Consider the following 21,315-nt stretch of genomic DNA (forward strand, 5'->3'; position numbering starts at 1 on the left):
TCACATGATAGACACTAATCCTTTTCCTTTAAGCATATGGAAGTTGTGTGGGTGGTGTTTAAAGCACTGTATTTGAGATTTTAGAGTCATACTTTGCTTTGTGTGCCAACAATAGTAAATAGATACCATCCTATGTAACAGTATTTTTAAAATCTTATGTTTCAGTTAAACACTTTTGGATTCATCATTTTTCAGATACACCTACTAAATTTACTGTAGCAGAAGAAAGGGAGAGAAGTAATGTCATTAGAGAGGCCTGTGGAGAAATGGCTTATTTTAGGGTTTTTGACAGGAGAAATGGCTTATTTTAGGGTTTTCAACAAGATTCTTTAAGAAAACAATCCCAAGGTGAATACCAAGAATCCAGATAGTTTTGTTGATTTGAGAGATGCACCTCAAATCATCAAAAGAAAACCTCTTAAAGAAATATTTTTTTGGGATCATTTATTTTGTTTTCTTTCCTTGAATTGGCATAGACTTGCTTCTACTCTAATGATGAGGAAAGGCGGTCCAAGAACATGTTGTGTATAAATCATTTCCTAAAAGATTGGCAGGTAGAGATTAGGATTTCCTTGTAAAAGGTCCTTGTATTCTTTTACCGCTGTACATCATGTACACTGTGGCTTTCTTCATATTTTTGTTTCCTTCTAATATTATCTTTCTGAAGATTTTTGAACTGATAGAGGGTTGCAGTAAATTAGCATGTAGCACAGTAGCGGTATGTGCATGTAATTTTGCAAGATTTTTAATTTTTTTTTTTTAATTTTTTTTTTTCTCCAAGTTGTATTATAAAAAGAGAGATTATTACCAAAGCTCTGGATATATCTGTTTGTAACATGTGCATATGCAGTAGTGCAGTACACTTTGGTCATCAATCCTTTGAGGGATGTACAGTGTGTTTAGCACCATCCTCTCGTGAGAGACTCCCAAAATATTGTCCCAGCTGGAGTCAGTCAGGGGCACGTCTTCTACAAGGAATGGCTTATGTAACTACAAATAAATACCTGAAATACTGAGACCTGCACTTCCTCAGCCTATTTCTGTAGACAACTGGTGTTACCAAGACATCAAATCACATCTTTCTGATGAGCTGAGGCAGAGCTGACTGACTCATCTCCCAGACAAGTGTCCACAAGTTCAGCCTAACAGCATGAGGCATGTGCAGAATATCTGCCAGCCTCTGGTGCAAGGTATCATTAGGACAGGATGCAACAAATATTTCAAAGACAAAGGTCCTTGAAAATATTTATAGGAGATGCCTTCTGTGGTTCAGGAGTTGAATGTGGCAGGCAGTGGTTTCATTGCAAACAGGATTTTATTTTTCTTTCTATAAGGACAGATGTTCTATATATAGAAACATCTGTATATATTTAAATAACAGTCTAAACATACTATGAACTAGGACAGCCCTAATCTCAACCTTGGTCCTGATCTCTCTCCCCTTCCACCAACTCTGTCACCAACCAAAACCCAAATTAAAATAACTCTTTAGACTTGAGTCATGAACTGGTGCCTTCAAAGGCTGTGTATCCCCTAAAAGACAAGAAAACAAGAGCACTGAAATGTTAATTCAAACAGAAACTCAACTTGCTGTGTGACCACTCCCAGATCTCTGCCAGAGGAGGGTGTTTCTCAGGGTGCCTGAAAGGTCACTGGGTTTCAGTGATGTAGGAGCAAGAGGAGAGGACATTGCAGAAACCTTCACCTTGTGAAGACTAACACCTGCATTTAGTGGGTGTGTGCTGTCTGCAGGGTCTCAAAGAGCTCAGCATGTGTGTGGATAAACTGGAGAGACACTGGGGGAGAAATGATGCCTGGCTGTGTCTGTTTCAAAGTATTTAGTATTCAAAGTATAAATGAGAACTATAAAGTAGATGCTGAGAAATAGGATTTAGTAGGTTTCAACAACCAATTCACACCTTTATTTAAAGAAAGCAAAAGATAAAAGACATACTCAACGAAGCTGCAGAGAAAAAAAAACAAACCTGCTGAATTTAGTGTATTTTAAATTTGGGCCACCACTATTCCAAACACTTGCTCTTGGAGAAATTCCAAAAAATAACTTTAGATGTTATTTCATTAGCTAATCACTCATTTTCCAGCATCTGATTTCTGTCTTAGCCAAAGTACTAGCCAGCAGAGCTCTAAGAACAAACTCTCCTGAAGACTTTTGTTTTCTGTGTTGCTGGTGGAGTTGGGGGTTCAGGGTGTTAGTAAATAGATAACCGAAGATCCTACTTAATAATTGCATCTAAGAAATTGTCTTGTGCAAGGCGTGAAAAACCGGTTGTTAATGTGTAGTATGGCTGTGATCGTATCTGATAAATGCTCTGGGGCTTTTTTTGTTTTGTTTTAGCGCTATTGTCTTAATCATTAAAAAAGCTAAAAGCAATAAAATTAATACCTGCGTTCCCCCACCTCCCCCAAAATAAAAAACCAAAACACGCAAAACAACAAATAACAACCAAACAAAAAGCTCTTAAAACCCACCATCAACTCTACAACTTTTCCAACACCATTTCAGCATGATCCCAGAGCTGTAACATTTTAGGGTGGTTTATAAAGGGAATCAGAAAAGGTTTGAAGCCATGGTTACAAGAGCTAAATTAGCAGTAGGCACTTGAACTAAGACAACTTTAACACCACAAAAGCACTGGCTTATCTAATTTTTTTTTGTCTGAATTTAATGTGATGTTTTATTCACTCTTTACCCTAATGAAAATTTGATGTGCATTCTTTCTTAAATGGCATCTGATGTGGTAACTCTCTTCAGCTCTTTGTGGTTTCCTGTTTTTCATACACAGATGAAAGTATCTGCTGAGATCTATTAAACTTCTCATTTTGTCATTTATGACTTTCTCAATACAAACCTGCATGTAACAAGTGGATAACTTTGCACTTAGAAATGTAGAGAGTATCTTATACAATAGAAATACAGGAATGTATTTTTAGTGTTGAACTTCAAATTACTGCTTGTTTTGATTTAAGATATCTGCGTCGTGTTTGTTATGCAGGACCAATTTAATACAGTTGGTTTCCCCCTCCTCCTACGAAGTAATTTACATTTGTGCATAAAAAAATAATTAGAAAAACTAAGGCAGTTTGAGCTAATAAAATTTATAGGAAACATAACTGATTTTGTGAGGCTTGTGTCATTTGATTTAGCAGTTATTAACAAAATATCACTGTGTGTGAGATCTTGTCCTGCATAATTATGCATTTATTATATTTTGGTTAATTAAAATGTTTTTAAAATATCATATAATCTGATCTTAATGTGTGGCAGAACACTTTTAAGAGGTGTTATGGCTTGGCAAAATTTGGATTTGACCCTAATGACACAAGAAGAATTGCTGTTATTGAGAGTGAGAAAACAGAGCATATTCAAGTGATCAACCTCATCCCAGTTTCCAAATACAAGTACTCGGTTGTTAAAATAACTAACCTGCATTATCTTCAAATAGAAACTGAATCTGACAGAAGATGGCTTTGTGTGTTAGGATAATTCTAATTTCCTGTCTATTAAAAGTAAATGTAACTGTCATGGCTTTATGACAGGGCTTGTACCACTCTTGGTGGTATCTGGTTCATTGCTATCCTGTTACTTGACCACTGTTCCTGAGCTTTAGCTACAGCAAAAATCACATAATTGTAGATATTAAATTGATGCTTATCATTCTGGGAAGGGAAGCTGTGAAGAAAGGAGTTGTTTAACAAGCGTAGAGCTGGTCCTTTACATTATCTCTGAAAGGATGTGAGATTGTTTGCAGCACCTGCTTGGTAAGGTATTTTGGTTTATGCAGTGGTTTTTTTTGTTCTACTCCTAAGGAAACTTGAATATTTATCATTGTGAAATAAATGACACTTCAGCTGTGATTAAAGGAAGGTAAACCCTTCTTGTATTTGCTTAGGCTGCTTTCAGAAAACTTAATTTGTAGAGTTTGTTTTTTTTTTTCCTCTGTAGAGAAACCTAATGTCACCCTTCACTCCACTACAAGTTCAGTTTTGATGTCTAAATGAGGTATCAAATCTTAAATGTGTTATTTCATTGAATTTTTTATTCTTTCTGCCTGTTTAACAGAACTATAGTGCCATGGAAAGTGTTCAGGCAGTGCCTTCATGAGGTTCATCAGATTAGCTCTGGTTTGGAAGCAATGGCTCTTAAATCTACTATTGACTTGACCTGCAATGACTACATTTCAATTTTTGAATTTGATATCTTCACTAGATTATTTCAGGTAAGATTTGAACATTTTAGATATTTGTGTGAGTTTGGAAGCTTAGTGCCCTGAGGTAAGGAAGTAGATATTTTTTAAAAACTGAAAAACTGAAACATTATAATTTCAGAATAAACTGTGCATTTCTTTTAGTCCTTCTGAGGTGTTTGAGGCAGCAATACACACATCTGAAAAACTGAAAGTGTCCAGCATCACCTACTTCATTTCTGCATGCATCTAATGTTGCAATAGCATTGTGTTTGCTGCTTACTTATTTTTCACTGTTTTAAAATACATTTCTAGAAATGTAGACCTCCTGATAGTCAGAGTTTTAGTTGTATTTTCTGTTATGCATTTGTATCTGCTTATATGAGGTGTTTCTACAAACACTTATGTTATAAATTACAGTAATTTCACGATTATAAGCCACACCATTTTGACTACAATTTTTGTCCTGAACTGGAAGTGCACCTTATAATCAGCTGCGGGTTATATACGGACAAAGAAGGAAAAGTTGCTGTTTTAGTTTGGAGGACAGGTGTCTGCTGAGAAAGGCAGGAGCTTCTCTTTGAAATGGAGAATGTAAACCCCCTCCCTCCAAATTATTAGAATTTTGAAATCAAGGGGCTTTCAGGCAAATATATGGCAATTAGGAATAACAGTTCTTTTCTAGGGAAATTAAAATAGAAATACAGTACTACAAAGAAACAGACCCCAAACCCTGACAAAGTCAGAGTACAACCTGACACCCTGTCAGGCAGGGTGTTGGCAGCAGTCCCGTTAAATGGTGGCTGCATCCTCCTGCAGTGACAGATGTGGTTCAGTTGAAGCAGTGCTCCTGTAGAAGGTGCAGTTTCCCTCTGGAGGTCCAGTGGTGATGTGGAGAAGTCGGGTTTTGCTCTGGAGTCCAGTGGAGAAAGGGGCTCCCTTAGTGTCCCAAAACCTCTGTTTTTATCTTGGTAAGAAATGTTGGGCTCTTCCCCCTGGCTGGAGCAACTTCCAATGGGATGAAGTAATTTTATCAGTGACACAGTGGGACTCAATGGGCCATTAGCAGAAAATGACTCGCTGGAGGAAGGATGGGTTGTGAAAAGATAAAGAACAATGCCCCGCCTGGTTTCAGTGGATGACCTATTAGCAGAATATCTCCTGCTGAGATAAGTATCACTGTCCTCACTCTCAACAGATGGTGATAGAATAGATACCTTTTATCACACTCTGTATTGTAACATGCGGCTTGTGTATGGACAAAGAACGAAAAGTTGCCGACACCCAGAAGTGCGACTTATACTCAGTGCGGCTTATAATCATGAAATTACTGTACTTTCTTTTAGGCTAAATGTAGGCCTCTTTTCTTTATGAACGTATTTTTGCCATTAATGCTTTGTTGCTTATTTACAACAAGGAACTATATTTGGGAATAACATTAATTGTATTACTGTTACTATTTATCTGAAATAAACTTGTTATGTGTTTATTTTAACCTTGTGTCTCTTCCACAGAACATGCATATAGAAGACTGTACTTGTTTGCATCCATATTGGATGTACTGTTTCTGCATTTACCACTTTGGATATTTCTCTTGTATATAGAAACCATTGAGATATACAACCATTTATTTGATCATTTTTTTACTTTACCATATACAGTGGTAAACTAGTACAGAGCCACAAGTTGCCCTAGGGAAGGTTTAGACTGGATGTTAGGAAAAGTGTCTTAACTTAAAGGATTATCAAACACTTAGGTACATGATTTAGTGAGGGACTTGGCAGTGCTGGGTTAACAGTTGGACTTCATGATCTTAGAGGTCTTTTTCCAACATATACTGATATATCATTATTCTTTAGCCTGATGGAGATATGTTCAAAATATCAATTTTACTTCAAACCCTGGGTTGATGTTGGTTCTGTTTTCCACATTGTCGTGTGCTGATTGTTGTTTAGATGTCCTGGTTTTGCTGTTGTGGGCAAGGGTACCATTATGAAGTTGATAGTAAAATCTGGCAGGAGGGGATTAATGGCTTTAATATATAGAGATTTGGTTTTGATTATCTCTTCTCTATTCTGAGTCAAACCAGTGTCACAGTTGCATATGTTAATGGTGTTAGTAATTTCTTTGTAACTGAACCACAAATACTGGTCACTTATTTTCTTTGTAAGCTGCTGGTTTAATTCATTACTGTGCCTTGTGCTAGAAGAAAGGGATCAGCAGTATTGATGTAAAGAGAGATGGCTGGCAAGGGTTAACTTTTAATTTGGCAAGGAAGCAGAGAGAGATGTTTTGGCAAACAGTTTAGGTGCAGAAGCTGTGTAACTGTTGAACTGAACTTGCACTGAACTTGGTCTGAGAACTTCTCCCAGGAGGTTACATTTTACTTCTCTAGTTTTTAAGCAGCTTCTGTAACTATGTGTGCATACACCCACAGAGAGAAAATCCCAATTAAGTAATCAAAATACTGTTTTGCCAACTGTGCGTTATGTTACAGAAAAGCTGCATTTGCAATGGTGTTTATTCACAGCAGAAAGCAAGACTAGGCTTTATTGAGATCCTGTGAAAGTGAAGTTGCTCCCCCTGCCTCCCCACTGTATGTATGCACAGCTTCAAGTGCTGTGTTCCCCGGCCAGACAAAAGCTTAGCACAACAGAATATCTGGATGCTCTGCAGGAGCTTCAGTCTGTCACTGTTAAAGTGTCCTTTGGTGTGAAAATACTTCCATTGAAGAGAAAGGGTACAAATCTTGTCCCACTGTGCACTTCTGCTCTGGTAAGAGCTTGTACACAAGGCAAGCTATGGGTTCTTACCTTTGAATGGTTGGGGTTGGAAGAGACCCTAAAGATCATCTTGTTCCAACCCCCTTGCCGTGGGTAGGGACACACTTCTGCTAGCCCAGGTTGCTCAGAGCTCCATCCAACCTGAACACTTTCAGGGATGGGGCATCAACTGAACTGTTGTGGATCAACTTCCCTGGGCAATTTGTTCCAGTGCCTTCATTACACTTAGACTGAATAATTTCTTCCAAATATCCTGTCTAAACCTATAGACTTTCAATTTGAAACCATTCCCCCTTATCCTATCACTCCAAGCCCTTGCAACTCCCTCTCCAGCTCACTTTTAGACCCTTTTAGGTACTGGGATGCTGCTCGAGGTTTCCCCAGCATGTTCTCTTCTGCAGGCTGAATAATCCCAACTCTCTCAGCCTTTCTTTATAGGAGAGGTGCTGCATCCACCTGGTCAGCTTGCTGTTCCTGCTCCGGATTGCTTCAGCAGTCCATGTCCTTGCTGTGCTGGGGACCTAAGAGCTAAATGCAGTTCTTGAAGGGGGTCTGAAGAGAGCTGAGGAGATGGAGAATCCCCTCCCTTGCCCTGCTGGCCACACTGGTTTGGGTGCAGCCCAGGGCACATCTGGCTTCTGGGGGAGTGCACCTTGCTGGGTTGTGTCTGGCCTCTCATCCAGCAGCTCACCCAAGTCCTGCTCATCAGGGCTGCTCTCAGTCCATTCTCCACTCAGCCTGTATTTATGCTTAGGATTGCCTCAACTCTGTGCAGGATCTTGCACTTGACCTTGTTGAACTTGTTGAAGGAGCTGGCAGGACGCAGTATTGAATCTAGGATGGGGATTATTTTTTTTTCCCCTCCTTCTTTTTGGACAAGTTTAAACACTTCAGGTTTCTTATGGTCTCTGTGCTGAAACCTGTCTTTTATTCCCTGTGTCCACCTTGATGAGGTATTAATTTTAAAATAAACAGGTATTCTTCTGTGTTTAGGTAGTGGCTAGGGTTTGCCAGCAGAGCTGTTAGGATAATCTGCTCAAACATGTCACACAGGCATTTCATCTCTGCCTGATTAGCCTTAGAAGTTCTTTTAAATGGAATTAGCAGGACACATAGAACACAAGCCTCTTGTCTTGTGTTGCTTAACTTCACCTGCCTTGATCTTCTGAGAAATAGATTAAAAATCTGCAAACCATTCAGAGGCAGTTTCTTGACTTCCCAATTCTGGCAATGGACATTTATATATCTGTATTAATCCACTACTTTAACAAATGCATCCTTTGTTTACAATAATGGACTGTTCTTTATTCTTTGAAATGATAGCATATCAGGCATGTTTCATGGGGTGTTCTGAAGCATTTGCTGTTCAGGTTAGCAAATAACTCAGATGAAGTGCTGTCAATATTTGTTTTGTTTTCTGGCTTTAATGCCAGTATGGTGACTGAAGAAATAAAGAAGTAGAAAATAAAAAAAGGAATGACAGCTCAAATTAGCAGCTTTATTATGATTCATTTGTGTTACTTATCATTAACTGTGAAAGTGCTTCAGGACCTCTCAGGCTTAATTGTGGTGTTGTTAGACCATCATGGAGTCGTACTTTCCTGGTTCTAACTAATTATGATGTTTAATATTTTATGCAGCTATGAACAGAAGGTGTCTCAAATTCAGGGTCTTCAAAATCTTTATCCAAAAAGTTGTATTTGGTGTTCTTGAAGTAATTCTTCTGAAGGAATGCTTGTAGCAAAATTGGGTATATAGGACAGTCCTTTTTACCGTTCAGACCTAAAGCAAAAGTGTGTAGCATTCAGCTGACGCTAAAACACTTCAGGTGTCTCTGACACACAGACTTGGGTTTTATTAGAAATATAGAACTACCTGGCTTCATCTCTACTTGTTTGTCTTCTCTTTGTAGCCATGGGGCTCAATCCTAAGGAATTGGAACTTCTTAGCTGTGACACATCCTGGATATATGGCATTCCTAACGTACGATGAAGTGAAAGCAAGGCTGCAGAAATACAGCACCAAACCTGGGAGGTGAGAGGTTTTACTGTGTATTGCTTTCCAAATAAACTTGCTGTCTCAGAACTCATATAATTATGCTGGGTTCATACTTCTATTTAGCATATTTTTGCATTTTATTTAACACTCACTGCAGCACTGAAGAAGTGAAGCAAAAAAATATCTTATTAGCACACTGAAGTCTAAATATGTAAAAACTAGCAGAAAGAAATTGAAAATAAATTACTTTTTCTTTCTTGCTCTGAATCAGATAAAACAAGCAATGAATTCTTGAAAAGCATATTTTAAAATATAATTTGATTTTCATAATTTCATTGAATTTTTACTTAATAGTATAGCAAAAATCATCTTAACATCTTTCATTAAGCATTCAAGCTATAAATTTAATCTGTGATTTTGTGTTTCTTGTCTTTCTTTTTCCTTTGCCTGTATTATTCTATATCATAAACTCTTCACCTAGAAAATCAATCAGATTAAGATCATGATGTGTAGAGATTTTAAATACTTTTTCTGTGGTACTGTGCATAGTAAATTATTTAAACTGAGCTTTTACATTATGTCACTGTTGTCCTGGGGTGTTTTTTCTTCACTTGTGAGAAAAAAAAAAATCAATAATGGATTTAATCCTGTATTTGTTATCATTTATTTTGCTAGTTTTATCTTACAATTAGGAAGCTTTTTCCCTAATGTCTCCTTGTTGAAACTTCTGCAGAAGCACATGTACACATAGTTAAAGTGCATTGTTGTGGAGCTCATTAGTGAAATCTACCAACAGTTATGCCCATATTCTGTGCTTGCTTCCTTTTGACTTTTAGCAAATAGCATACTGTATCTTAAGTTACCCTAGGAGTTAAGTGCATATATACACAAAAATCTTGTGGTTCCAACAGAAAAATGCTGATTTTTAGCTTGATACTCATGGACACTACTACATGAGTCAAATAAATAACTAGGTTGATTTTGAGAGCATTTGATATATTTCGTATTTTCTCTATTATTGATCCTGATACTGTGACAGAGAAATTACCCCACATAGCTTTTATGTTCTCTTTAAATAGCCAGTTAGTTTTAAGATAACTTTCTATTGCATATCAAAAAATTACTTTGAGTTGCTGGAGTGTGAAAGAGGGGATATGAAGTGAAATTTCTTTAATCTGATTAAAACATCCTGCAAATTACAAGATTCTGTTCAGATGAATAGTTAATGCTTCAAGGTAGTGTGGGCCCTACTGAAGGATGTAAGAGCTCAGTCAAACTTCAGAGAGGATTCGATTTCTCATATTAGTTTGGAACGAGATAAAATATTGATGCGTAATTAAGAAAAGCTGTTCTATAATGCAGAATTGAGTTTGTGGTCTTTCACTGTGAGATGTTTTTCTCTGAGGTTTCTGCATGTGAAATGGTGTCTGAAATGAAAGGGAATAGTTTTTAGTAAGGAACTCTCTACATGCCCAATCCTGTTGTTTGTAATCTTCCTTTTCTTCTGATTGTGCTGTGTCTACATCATGTATACTCCCAGCTATCACCTGTAACAGAGTAGTATTTAAATATAATACAGAGAAGTATTTAAATCTAAGTCAAATTGCATAGTTAGTATTTGATTTTTCTGAAACAGAAGTGATATTTCTTTTGTTCACCTCCACAGGATCACATGAAATTACTGTTTTCTAGTAGAGCAGGTTTTATCATTTCTCTCTCTTGTTTCTATTGCATCTAAAGATGTTTTATATTTTTCCATCCCCTTGTTCAGGTTATTGGCCTGCACATGCACAAAAGGTGTCTGTTGCAGCTGTGGAGACTGGGTAGCATCATACCCTCTTGTTGAAGAGGTTTATGGACGTGTCTGAGTGAGACTGCTCATGGTGAATGTGCAGCTTTCACTCTGAGAACTAAAACACAGGCAGATGAGAAGCAGGGGATGGGTAGCTACTCTTAGTTTATTTCTGCCCGTGACAAACCGACAGTGTAGAACAGGCAGGTTTATTTAAAGTTATACAAAGAACATGGCAGAGTTGGGAATCTGACCCAAATGTCCAGGGATCTAATTCAGTGTCTGAAAGGCCTTAATTGCTCTCTTCACTTCTTTTGCTGAACTCTGAATTACACTGACTTTTCATTCATCCTGTTTTTATCAAGCTACATTTTCAGACTGAGTTGCACTCGCCTGGGCCAGTGGGCCATTGGGTATGTGACTGGTGATGGGAACATCCTGCAGACCATACCTCACAATAAGCCTCTGTTTCAAGCTTTGATTGATGGCAGCCGGGAAGGATTGTAAGTACAAATTATTACAGCCAGCATGGCTGTGAAATCCTGCTTCCTTATTCCCTTCATGCTTGTATGGGTAGTTAAAGATGTTTAAAACAGAGAAATCTGTATATGGAGGTTAGCATTTTTTCAGAGTTTAAGGACCATTCATTTAAAAACCACTTGTTTCTAGTTAATTCCATTAACTAGAGTTACTGAAAGTTAACCAAAGTCATATCTCATAGCAAATAAATTCCATGAGAAAATAAAATGAGACAGCTGTTACATTGATCCCTCCTTCCCTTCCCCCCACAGCCCTCCAAGAGTCCCAAATGCACTTAAGCTTATTGAACAGTTGCTACTTCCAGTTACTCGTGTGTCTAACTCTGGACAATGATTTGAAAGCTATGTAATTGCTTTTTTATATATTGTGCAGCCAGAACATTTTCCACATTCTAATAGTTTACTGAAAAGATTGATAATTATTAGAGAATGCAAGTTTATAGGGAGAAGTAGTACGTTTTTGCTAGATTGGCTGAAGTAACAGACAAATATTTGGTGTCAGAATCTTTTCACTGGGATACATATTTTGCTATACCCAATATGAATATGTAATGTGAAAGAAAATGCAATTGTTCAATCCTCAAAAAAAAAAAAAATTATAAATTTAGTATTTTTTCCAGGTATGGTGATTTCATACCTGCAATAAAAATACACTTATATTGGTAGTGCTTCTCTCTGACAAAAACTGAGCAAACAAAAACTGGAGCTGAGAATATTTTATGCGGAGTGATGCTTTTGTATATGACTTAAAAATACGAATTTTAAGAAACTGTTTCCAAGATGCAGGTAACAATAACCTGAATATAGAACCATTTAGGTTTCCTGTAATATAATTTAAGCTATTGTTAATTTCCCACATGATTGAAATGCTCCCATTGGTTCTTGCCTAATGTCCAGTCTGCATCGGAAGTTCTTGGTGTTGATTCTTGTCATAATATACACAGATATGCACATATATAGTATTATATATATATATATATATATGATAATACAGATACACACAGATGTGTTACCTTATTTTCAGCAGCTTTGCTTGAAATAGTCTACAGAGTCCTGAGCATGATGCTCCCAGTGGGGAAATCACTAGTAAGTAGGAGCTCACTGTGAAAGATCTGAAATAGTACTCTTTTGAGCTACCCCTAGAAGGTTATCTGCTTATCAAAGCTCAGGTGCATTCTGGTGGTAGCTATGCAAGTCATGTCAAAAACTTGCCTCTGCTTTTATTAATACACTTGAACATGTGTCAAAATGAATATGTAGCAATTCAGTTGCACTCAAAAGATAAAATAGATGGCTGAGGAAAGATGATTTATTTTAATTAATGTCTAATGTAATTTATTCTACCCCCTTGAAACTTTATAAGTATGATTTAGCTAATAAAGCTAAAGAAATGTGCATATTTATAACAGTCTTCTTGTGATGCAGCTATCTGTTCCCAGATGGACGAAGTTATAATCCTGATTTGACAGGATTATGTGAGCCCACACCACATGACCACATAAAAGTCACACAGGTATGTTGGCAGAATTTTGAGTTACTTTGTAATCTTCATTTCCCATAGTCTCTCACCCAGCAGTAGTAATAAGCTTTTATTAAAATGTGAGCAATGATTTCATAAGAGCAAAAATATGTTATTGGTAGAAGGACTTAGGTGAAAAACAGGATAACAATCCTTTAAACTGTAGAGTGGTCGGTGATGCAGATGGCATGTCTTGGAATGTTTTGTTTATTGTGGGCCTTTTCCAACTGAGAAGTGTTTCAAACACTATTGAAGGTTTTTCTGATATTTATGTAGCAGATTTATGTAGTTTGCTAATAACAGAGAGGAATACAGGAAAAAAAAAAAAGAGGATCAAATAATAGTTTTGAAGCCTGAATAGGAATAGTACAGTTGGTTGGCAAGTCCAGGAGGAAGAGTTCATACATTGCAAAAATGCCAGTTTCGGGCTATCCAGTTCTCTCCTTTCTTCTTTGTCTATGGTGCAACTTGGATGAGAGATGATGGAAAACAGCAGAAGTGATTAAATCCTAGAGAGAGACACTTTGCAGAGAGTTGCAGAGAAAATTAGAATATGTAGTTGTGTTTATAGTCTTGTTAAGTGATCATGTGATCAGCTGTGCAGATAGTCAAGTAGTAAGAAGCAGCCACCTCAAGACAAATGCTTGATTAAAAATGATGCTGAAATAACACTAGAAGGTTAAAGAATACTGTGTAGAACATTTTTTTTCTGATGGAAAGATACGGAAGACTTGAGGATATGTTCAAAGAAACACAGCAGGCTAGATACAAACCATGATGTTCAAGATGGTCTTCTATTTCTTCAAATCAGACTGGATGACCTGCTGAATCTTCTGTGCTTCTGGGTGCTCTACATGCGTTCCACCTCCAGAAGTATTTTAGAAAACAAGTATTGTTTACTACTTATGGTATTTTCCGAAATAGCATTACAAGTAAATCTCTTTTGTAAGAGAATTCCTAAAAACAATTACCTGAATAAAACCTGAATGCTTCCATTTCTGACTTCCATCTTTTCCCTCCAGTCTTAAGATAATAATGAAAGCGTAATGGAGATTTATCAGGTATTTGTGATGTGCAGAACAATGCTCTAGCCCATATCTTAACTTTTTCTCAAGGAAAGGAGAAGCAGCACATGGTAAATGACTACTTTGTTCTTCACAAACCAATCATATTTTATATTAAATCCATTGAATGAATCAAGTTATTTCTGCGCATACAGTTATAAGGACATTATTAGCTAATTCTGATGGTAATTCAACAGTCTGAATTATGTGAGTCTGCCTTGAATAATATAAAACTGAAGAGTTTTGAAGTTGTCACTGTACCTGCTTAAACTATGAAAAGATGGTATGAAAGTGGCTGCAGGGTGAGATTGCTGCAGATGGGTTCTTTGCTAGAGCTCCACCATAAGCAGCTTTAGTACACTGACTACAGCTGCAGATAAAAGCTCTCTTTTGTTTCCTTTTTTTCTTAGCCTCATGTCCCCTCACTTTACTTAGCAGTAGCTGCTTATTTTCCTGTGATCTGGATTGTACTTTAGGCGTTCAAAATTTGTTTTTTTAAGGCTAAAAAAGCTTATTTCAATGCAGATGCATTTAACTGTCAGTTCCTCAATAATAACTAATTCGAGAAAACTGTTCTGGACCTGAGTTTTGTCTATTATTTATTCCTTCTAATGGTGGTGATCTACCTTCCTGTCAGTCTTGTAAGGATGCAAAGTAGTGAATAATCTTTGCATGTCTGTTGCCAAGTTATCCTGCAGGCTGTTCTAGCCATACTTCCTTTACAGGGATTGTGTGCTTCAATATACTGCTATACAGCATCCTTGATCTAGGTAAAAAGCCCTCTTGCTTGTCAGTTTTCAAGCCAATAATCTTCTTAGTCCTAAACTCATATCTAGAAATTAAAATCCCAGTTTTGTTCCCATTCATCACTTATTTTTTACTTGGAACCATGTGTTCATTTTCTTCCTTTTAGCTGCAACCAAAGAAAAGCAGGATGTGTGTCTTGCTTAGCAGTTACATGTGACAAGTCTGTACAAAATCTGATAGGCACAGATATTTTAAACACTTTTTGGCATGAATTGTAGTATGTCCCAGAAGAAGGAAAAATGTAAACTGTTTCACTAACCTTAGTGTGGCTTTTAGGTAGATCAGTTGCAAGAGTTTCCTTGATTAATAAGTAAAGCAGGTTGGAGAACAAGGGCATTTGGAGAAGTATATTCTTTGTGAACAAAACACTGAAAATAAATAATTACTTGACTTTCTTTTGTTACAGGAGCAGTATGAATTGTACTGTGAAATGGGTTCCACTTTTCAACTGTGTAAAATCTGTGCAGAGAATGACAAGGATGTGAAGATAGAGCCTTGTGGACACCTTATGTGCACTTCTTGTCTTACAGCGTGGCAGGTACTGTTGTAGTTTAGTTGGTGGGGAAGAGGATGGATTTCTCTGCTGCATTCCTGTTTACAATGTGGATACATGCTTACTTTTCCAGGTACAAGGATGTATATATTTAAAATTATAAACTTCCTCATTTTTCAAACCAGAAATCTGTGAAAGATAAAGCTCCAGCAGTTTTTGCAGTGTAGACTTGTAGTCTTGCCAAGGCCGTTTGCTGACTGCTGCTGAGTGGAAGCTATTTCCTGAGTGCAGTACCTACTCGGACAGTACAATCTGGGCATTTGGTGCCAGTTAGTCAGGTCACTTCATGATGTATTTAAAAGGCACAAAGACAGGTAGCTGCTGGGAATGGGAATGCTCACTAGACAGGATTTTATTAGGAGAAGGGATGTCTTTGGTGAGAGAAGGATTCACTCAGTAGTAGAGGTCATGAATTGACCTGTGGAAAATTAATCTTTTTAGGATGCCTGTGTTCACATTAGTAACATGTGAAGCATTGAAACACCTAGATGGCTTTAGATGGTTGTTGCACTAAGAGATTGAATGGAGGGGAAACTCCCTTCTCTCAAAATCATTTATGTAACATCCAAAAAAACCCAGAGACTTCCTGGTGACACATGTTGGTGTGTTTTGTTCATCTTATTCATAGGTGCACCAGTCTGTGGGAAAAGGGAGAATGAGTACCTTTAATTCAGGGCATTTGACCTAAAAAGTAGAGTCTAAAGCTGAGGTCATTCCTCTTTACAATTGTGCACTATCCCTGTCCCTTCTTTTGTATGTATATTTTATGGGAACAAGTAATCCAGTTCTCAGAGAGGACTTAGTTCCATATTTAATAATTAGTCTTTGGTTGCAAATGTAGTGAAAAGAGTAAAAAGAATCGTTGAATCTAGTCAATTTTGGACCTGTTTTAAAATGAGTTCACCTCCATCAGTATGCTTTTACATTTGTGGTATGTCTTCAAGTACTATAATTTTCCTTTTCTAATTAGGACATTTTCTACCTAATTAAGAAAGTCTCAATGGCAAACCAACACGATATATCAGAAATATCATTTGAGTTTTTCTTCCATTAGCAATAAAGGTTTCTTGAAAAAGAAGTACTCTCAGTTTCCAATTTTGTGTTCTTTGTGAAATTTGAGTTTGATGTTCCAAACACAAACCTTTCAAATTGGCCACAGATCAGAAATTCTGAGGAAATTCCATTTGAGGCATACCCACGAAAGGATATTTATTTCACTACTAAGCAGCTGCTGAGCTGGAACAATATTTCTCATTTCACGAGTACCCTTTCACTATTCTTTCAAGTTTCATTATGAATGACAGACATAGAGGTGTGACCACATAAATCATTGACTTAAAAAAATTCTGAAAAATTCTGAGGGGTCTGTAGTTTTGTTGGTTTCGTTTGCTTGTTCATTTGATTTTTTAGCTCAGCTGACAGGGCTAAGCAGAAGGACTGAAATCTGTGCTTCTGAGTGTCAGGTGTCTCAGGGCATGGTAGGAGCATGTTGCAGTCTTGGGCCAGTGATGTACTCTGATTCTGGAGACGCGAGAACCTGAGGTCCCCAGTGCTTGGCTGTGGGACAGGGATTCAGGCAGATAATGACAAAGCATTTTAGGCTCAAAAAACTGACATGTTTGAACTCACCAGGTTTGATCAGAACACAGCTACCAGCTGTAATTGGTCAGGTACATTTCAGACTTCATTACAAATTTAACTTTTGTATAATTAGTGAGGCAATGAAGAAGTATTACACTGCAACAGCATCAGCTGTTGTGAGCTTCTGGTGGGTTGTTTAATTGGCAGCATAATGGCTCGTTAGGCATGCCTCAAGAGACCCAATACAGATGTTTTCAGTAAGCAGAAAAAAAATAGAGTAAGCAGCATCAGGTCTGCATAGAATACTAAGGATGATTGAGCTGTTCCCCTTCATGGGGAAACAAGTCTCAAGACTTGGTTTACTTGTTTCCTTTTTGTGTTATGCAGCAGGAGTAAAATGTCATTTTATACCACAGAAATCTGTTGTCTGAAAAGTACACGTTTTCTAAAAGGATGTGGGCATATAGGCTGTATTGTAAGGTTCATAATGTTCTAAATAACCTTTCTGAGGGCATGGACAAGTGTGTATATTAATACAGACATCTCAGATATATATTCATACTATTGAATATGAGTCTGCTGATGTGTTTAATTACTAAGGCTTTTTAAAAGAAATTATGGGAACTGCTGGTGCAGAACACAGGTTCAAGAAAGCCTTGAAAACTGAAAGCTCTATGCCTCATTGATAATTTATTTTATAGAAAATGAAACTGTAAGGAGTTGTATAGAGTGGGGAGGACTTCTGTTCACTTGACTGTGGCTACTTCAGTAGGACCATATAATATGAAGATGTTTTCTGAGGCAGTGAATTTGACTGGTTAGTTGTACTTATGGTGCTGAAAGTCGAGAAGATGTCTTTCCATACAAAATGGGAATCCAGTACTAATCCTGCAAATGATGTCAGGAGACATAATTTATGCTTATCTGGCCTTGTGATACAGTTCATCCAAAAACTGCAAAATCATCTGTCAGTTTAGTAAGACGGTCAAGTGTCAAGATTAAAAAAATAATGCTAGAAAAAAGTTAAAGTTGCTTTTTTATCTGAGAAATCAAAAACCTGTGTTTGCTTGGTTCTATTTCAGTAGGTAGTTGAGAATTAATTTTGGTGTTCATATCACTTTAACTGTCTGTCTCCCTGACTGCAAATGCAACACAATGTGATTTCTGATTTTACTTTGAATTGTCTTGAACTCGCAAAGCTTCGTGGTTCTTCTGGGTGTGACTTTGTTTGTGGTTTTATTTGTTTGGTGGTAGGTTTTTGGTTTTGTTTTGATTTTTTTTTTTTAATAATTCAAATCTAGATTGTGTTTCTTGATGGAAATATTTCTGTAAGTGCTTGAAAGACTTCTCTGATTTTTGTTCATTAGTAGTCTTGAATCCAAAAGCTTTTTGTTTATTTCTGATGAGAAAAAATTTCTGAAATAAGGAAACAGAATTGAATATGGCTGCTTGAAAATCACTGAACACATATGACTTAAAATTAAAGTAGTTCTTGTTTCTGATAATATGTGAAAATAATTCCTTGTCTTACATAATGTAGTTAAGTCCTGATTTTTTAATGTAAATGTGAAGAAAGCTGTTTGTAGCTTTAGGTGTTCTGAATGCTAGTAATCCTGCAGCTGTGATGGACTGAATATGTTTTTCCAAGAAGAACTGCATGCCACAAAGCTTGTCTGCATGTCCTAATGTCAAATAAAAAGAAATACTTTGTGGTTAATAGAAAAGATATATAATAAAATCCATTATCTCTGTCTATGTACCTTTCTCTTGAAGGAATGGCGAAATTGTAAGCCTGAAAGGAAACGTATTACTTCCTGACCTGTAATATTAAGACTATTTTAGTGCTTTGTAGAGATAATAGCTACATTTTGATTAGTAATGTTTAAGTGAAGCTTAATCTATTAAAGAGAGACCGCTTTAAATGTGCAGTCATTTTAAGATTTACTATAGTTAAATATTTGTTAATCTGTTTCCTTTTTAATCCAGTCCTTCTTTACAAGATTTTAGAGACTGCATGAGGATGTTTGAAAGGTATAAGTCCTACTTTTAAAATTATTTATTGCTGGTTTTAGTTTTTTAAACATTTATCTACTTTTTGGTCTTGTAGGAATCAGATGGCCAAGGCTGCCCTTTCTGCCGCTGTGAAATCAAAGGAACAGAACCAATCATTGTGGATCCCTTTGATCCCAGGGATGAGAACTCCAGGTGCTGCAGTATTATGGATAGCTTTAGTATGCCCATGTTGGACTTGGATGATGATGATGATAGAGAAGAGTCTCTAATGATGAATCGTTTGGCTTCAGTCCGAAAGGTAACTTTTCAAACTCTGCACAACAGCTAAACCCAGATGTTTGTAAACAAGGCTGCCTGTAACTTTAAACTGTAAGAGATTGCACTTCATGGTTTAGCTCACAGCATCTCACTGAACAGTTGTTGGGTTGAAAAAACAAAATATATCAATACAAATGCCTTAAAACTGAAGGTGAATTGGAGAAAAAAAAATTCCAGATTCTAAGCTGATGTGAACTGAGATAATTTAGTTTATAATGGCCCAAGTGTGAGTTTGCACTAGCTCTTATCCAAACTATGCTGTATGGACATTTTCCTAAGCTTTTATTTGTAAAGAACAAAGAAATTCCTATATGCATTTGTTTTCTGCACATGTGTGTACACATGCATAGAATATTTTAGGATTAAAGTTGACTTTCTAAACAGTTTTTAGTATTATTGCTTTATAAAAGTGACTTGATGCCTCATTCATACTCCAGACAATTAGCTTTTAGTCATGTTTCATGTGAGTTGTCTATGATTTTTTTTCTGTAATCTTTAGTATTAGGTACTCTTAGTAGCAAAAAGTATTTTTGAGATTATCCATAGTGACTTTGTGTTTTGGGATGTTTTTCGTCCTGAAAGTGGTCTACATTAAATTCTGAGATCTTTGTTGAAGGAGATTTTATTACTGATAAATCAGCACTATCATTGACAAAAGTTTATTTTATGGTGATAGTTTTTACTACTGTATTTTAGCCTGGAATAGATATTGTCAGAGGCCATGCAACTCTGATTTTGACAGAGCATTTACTAGATTTTACATTATACTAAGGTCATATAGACTGAAATGTTGCCATGGAATTAATTTTCTAACATCTTGCTTTTCCATTTTCTTATCATTAGGTTTGTTTAAAAAAAAAAACATCTTCACCCTCGTATCTGAGAGTATCTGTCAGTTAATATACATGCTTCTGATATCCTTCCTAACCTCTTAAGGCTTATGAATCATTCTTGTACTGTGTATGTAATACAACGTGCTCTACCCTTGGGAACAGTTTATCCTTCCTGCCTGGACTTAAATTGCAGTCTGCAGGCTGACCTCTGAGAGATAGCCTTGAATTGATGGGCTTTTATAACACTATCACTTCCATGATAAGGCAAAAATGCATTATGCCTTTATCAAAAGAAGGAACAATAGGTGGTTTACTATAAGAACTCTTCTTTTAGGTATCCACCAAGTGCTTGAGTGCTTTGGTGCCTTGCTATTTTTGTTTCATTGATTTCATTGTTCAGTGGAAGAAATCTTTGCTCTGCCAGCCTCTTGAAGTCTAGTTGAAATTGTTGAATGATAGTGTCATTTGGTGATTTTTAGCAGCTGTTTTCTTAAAATTGTTACCATTGTTTGTGCAGTGATGGTCTTAACCATACCACCTGTGTTTAACTATGGCATTGTTTATATATACTTTTGTTAGCAATGTCTTCATCAGATTGCTTATTTATTTAACCATTATTTATTTTTCCTGCTAATCAGTATATCTTTGGAACCTGCTAAAAGAAATTATATTCTTCTCTGTGACATTATGTAGAACTTTATTCTTTGTGAAATTTTCTTTTGTTTGCCATTAATGCTGTTCATATGAACAGGATGCTGCATAACGACTCTGTTGTAGTGGCATAATTTGTGGAAATGATGGGAGTTAGGTGGCGAAGACAATAATTTAGATCTTGCAGCCAACCTGCTGGTCCTGTTGTAACTTTGTAACCTCAGTGAACAAACTTTAAATTCTTACTTTATTGTATGGACTGTGGTAAGCTTTCTCAACATAAATCTGCTAATCCTTGAAAATCAAATGGGTTGTATTTGTGTCAAATCACCTGTCTGACCATTCCAAGAAAGATCTGGCTAGTAGTGAGCTGTGCTGTGAAACTCATTAGAAAAGGTGTTTCATGGACAGGAGGTTCTGATGAAAGTGACTGTAGGGCTTCACAATGTGTTGTGGAAATAATCAGGTACCAGAAAAATCTGAAGTTTATCATTCTTACCCCTAAACTGTACTCAGAAACTCTAAGAGGTGTCTGAATTAAGTCTCTGAAAGACTCAGAGACCTTGAAATTGCTTTAAGGAAAAGAATAATCGTGAAGTTCCTTAATCATTCTTTAAAGAAATTACTAAGTGGCTACACGTTAAGAAAAATGAGTAGTT

The 21,315-nt window shown here is 36.7% G+C and overlaps 1 protein-coding gene across 3 annotated transcripts in view; it reads left to right on the top strand.

Annotated features, from left to right (window-relative positions):
* Nucleotides 1–21,315, top strand: part of CBLB (Cbl proto-oncogene B) — a 128,708-nt gene that overhangs the window by 74,782 nt on the left and 32,611 nt on the right. For all 3 annotated transcript variants that reach the window (XM_033052688.2, XM_033052689.1, XM_033052690.1), the window contains exons 5-10: nt 4,082–4,238; nt 8,901–9,022; nt 11,144–11,281; nt 12,743–12,830; nt 15,114–15,245; nt 18,949–19,152. In XM_033052688.2, coding sequence (XP_032908579.1) covers nt 4,082–4,238; nt 8,901–9,022; nt 11,144–11,281; nt 12,743–12,830; nt 15,114–15,245; nt 18,949–19,152 — 841 coding nt within the window. The remainder of the gene's footprint in view (nt 1–4,081; nt 4,239–8,900; nt 9,023–11,143; nt 11,282–12,742; nt 12,831–15,113; nt 15,246–18,948; nt 19,153–21,315) is intronic.

Source organism: Catharus ustulatus, chromosome 2 (genome assembly GCF_009819885.2).
Source record: "Catharus ustulatus isolate bCatUst1 chromosome 2, bCatUst1.pri.v2, whole genome shotgun sequence".
NCBI lineage: Eukaryota > Metazoa > Chordata > Aves > Passeriformes > Turdidae > Catharus > Catharus ustulatus.